This window comes from Vicia villosa, linkage group LG7 (assembly GCF_029867415.1).
Source record: "Vicia villosa cultivar HV-30 ecotype Madison, WI linkage group LG7, Vvil1.0, whole genome shotgun sequence".
In the NCBI taxonomy this organism is placed as follows: Eukaryota; Viridiplantae; Streptophyta; class Magnoliopsida; order Fabales; family Fabaceae; genus Vicia; species Vicia villosa.
In genome coordinates this window covers 107,101,180-107,103,738 of record NC_081186.1, presented here as the reverse complement: position 1 = coordinate 107,103,738, position 2,559 = coordinate 107,101,180, and the positions used below count along the sequence as shown (strand labels likewise).

At 35.0% G+C, this 2,559-nt stretch overlaps 1 protein-coding gene across 1 annotated transcript; it reads right to left on the bottom strand.

Annotated features, from left to right (window-relative positions):
* LOC131618204 (sm-like protein LSM1B) lies at positions 1-2,559 on the bottom strand. Its single transcript, XM_058889471.1, has 5 exons — positions 2,169-2,559; positions 2,001-2,069; positions 1,807-1,922; positions 1,647-1,709; positions 1-400 (listed from the first exon to the last, which is right to left on the bottom strand). The coding sequence occupies exons 1-5, from the start codon at positions 2,230-2,232 to the stop codon at positions 323-325; spliced, it is 390 nt and encodes a 129-aa protein (XP_058745454.1). The 5' UTR covers positions 2,233-2,559; the 3' UTR covers positions 1-322.

The following is a 2,559-nucleotide window of genomic DNA, read 5'->3' as shown; positions in this document are numbered from 1 at the left end:
CGTTTCTACTGGAGAGAAAAACATACTATAACTATTTAGCATAAGTAGAAGCCTTTTCATTTCCACAACAGATGTTCAAAATGTCGGTTATGACATGAAATTATGCTATAAATAATTGACATATTTTCTTCCTTTTGACAAGAAAAGAAAGCAAAGGAATAGCAACAGATGATTCCTCAAACTAACATTACATAAGAAATTTCACCAATGCTTTCATCCCTACATGAAAATCAACAATATCAGAGATGAACAAAATAAAATAACTTGGAGAAGAGCCGCTATAATATTTGCGGATGAGCGGGTGAATGTGGAGAGTTAATCACTAGTCCAAGTCAAGGAATTCCATTCTTTTTCTCATAGTCCCTTTCAGATCTGAAGCATCCCTTTCTACTTTCTGTGCCTACAATATCACTAATTCATTCAATAAAATAGAATACTTAAACAAATTGTTACTTGCATAAAATTAACTTCTAGGTCTGGATGCAACGGGTTCTAAATCATTACAGAAAATCAAGGCACATAGCAAAATACTTCTGGTCTACATAATTATTCAACTCTTAAATGTATCAAGTTTTCTGAATTGACCAAAAAATCAGAACTGATAAGCATTTCAATATAAGCAATTGCAAAATACTACCTTACTGCTAATGTTACTTCCAAGTAAGTATCAAAATCAAAATCTAAGAAAATGGATAACCGCCAAGAAAAGCAGGGCATAGAAGGGGCTTCTCTCAATCAGTTTTTAATGCCACAGCCATCTACATAAAGAAAACATCTTCAAGGATTGCTAATATGTAGCACTAACTTAATTCGTTAGAATTTGGTTAAAAGAGTCAATACATAAGTAGTATGATGATAGGCCAAAAACCCGCCATATAAACAAGCCATTGCTGTCTATGGTGGTGCCATGGCAGGCACTCCTTTACAAATTGTCTATGGTGATTGTCCAAAAGTCCGCCATGGCCGCCATTTAACAACACTACACTCATCATCATCATACAATTTATGCTTACTCCCCAAGTCAAGGTGAATTACCATTATGATTGGTAGGTATCACAACCAAAAGTACACTAATTGTATTTGGAAACCAGAAACATATTGAGTTTTTAGAGAGACAAGTAAAAGAATGAGAGAAGGGTCAAAAGAAATAACACTTCTGCAGTGTTTATAGAATTAGAGAAAGAAACCTATTATAGACACGGACCTAAGGAGCAAATTTTCTGTCCCTCCCATGCCTTTCACAAAGGGTTTTCCCCTTTCCACCGCTAGTACTCATTCTTAACTGATAACAACTCGCATGCCCCTATTCTACATTCTCCTCCTATTTAACCTAATTCCCTAGCCCTAACACTTTAACTTCCCAAACATGACCATACTAAATAACTATTCTAATTTCTAATAACTACTCACAAGCCCTAATGATCTGTGTAACTCAGAAGTTCAAAACTGCTTTACATTTTCAGATGTAATAGACGTTTGTAAAGAAAAGTAGGGGAAAAAAATGAAAGTATGACAACAATAGGCACTTTTGCAATGTATTTCCATGTCGCAAGTCACAACATTATATTACTTTAAGTGATGGCAAAAACAAAGTGACAGAAAATAAAAAAGAAAATCATAAAGAAGTTAAATCTCTGAGTATTTACCTTCCTAATTTCTTCTGTTGGAACGCGCGTCATATGCGGGGGAAGTTCCTCCCTCTCCAAGTCCTGAAAAACGAAAGACGGTTGTAAAACCGAGATTAAAAAGTATAAATAGTTTTTAAATTTTAATTCAAATAGAAATAATTAGCATTCGCAATCATACCATCTCACCAATTAGAACAACATTCTCTCCACGGATCACATAAAGACCAAGAGGGATGTCGCAATATAGATCACCAACAATAACCCTCTCACAGGCACCCTCAAGAACAGCATTAGCTACATATTATCAATAGTAGCTATTAAAAACTCAAGCAAAAGCATGTAAAACCTTTACAGAATTTGAGAAGTTGTTACCGAATTGATCAAAAGAGCGAAGTGTCCCCATGAGCTTTCTACCATCTCTTAGCAATATAAGAAGTTTCTCTGCAACAACAATTAGTGTAAAGTTCACAACCAATTAATTGACAGTAAAAATTAAACACAAATCAAAGCAATACATAGAGAGATAGAGAGAGTTCTCACTGTCAAGATAACTAGCAAGTGAAGTTGAAAGGTAGATATCCTCAGGAGGACCTGCCCAAGACATTGTGATTTTTCTGTATCACAACAACCACCCGAATTTTTTTACCAGTGACTACACCAATGGCCCAATGGCATTGCCAGCACCAATTCAACTATGGTACTTCACCCTAATATCTTCAAGATTGAATTCCCAATTTCACAATAAAAAAACCTAATTTTACAGAAACTAAGAGAATGAAGATACTACAGATTTCAGATTGAAATCAGAGGAAAATAATTGAAGTCCTTGAGATCAATTGCAGCGAAAAGGTAGAGTGTTTTTGGAATTGGAAAATAATTTCTAGGGTTTGGAAACAGAGATTTGAGATAGAGATAGAGATGCAGCAACTTC

Excerpts from the sequence above, each read along its gene's own strand:
- LOC131618204 (XM_058889471.1), bottom strand. The coding sequence starts at position 2,232 with ATGTCTTGGGCAGGTCCTCCTGAGGATATCTACCTTTCAACTTCACTT. Across the intron at positions 2,070-2,168 it reads ACTTGCTAGTTATCTTGACA|AGAAACTTCTTATATTGCTA; the intron begins GTGAGAACTCTC and ends TTGTTGTTGCAG. Across the intron at positions 401-1,646 it reads CAACAGAAGAAATTAGGAAG|GCACAGAAAGTAGAAAGGGA; the intron begins GTAAATACTCAG and ends GTGATATTGTAG.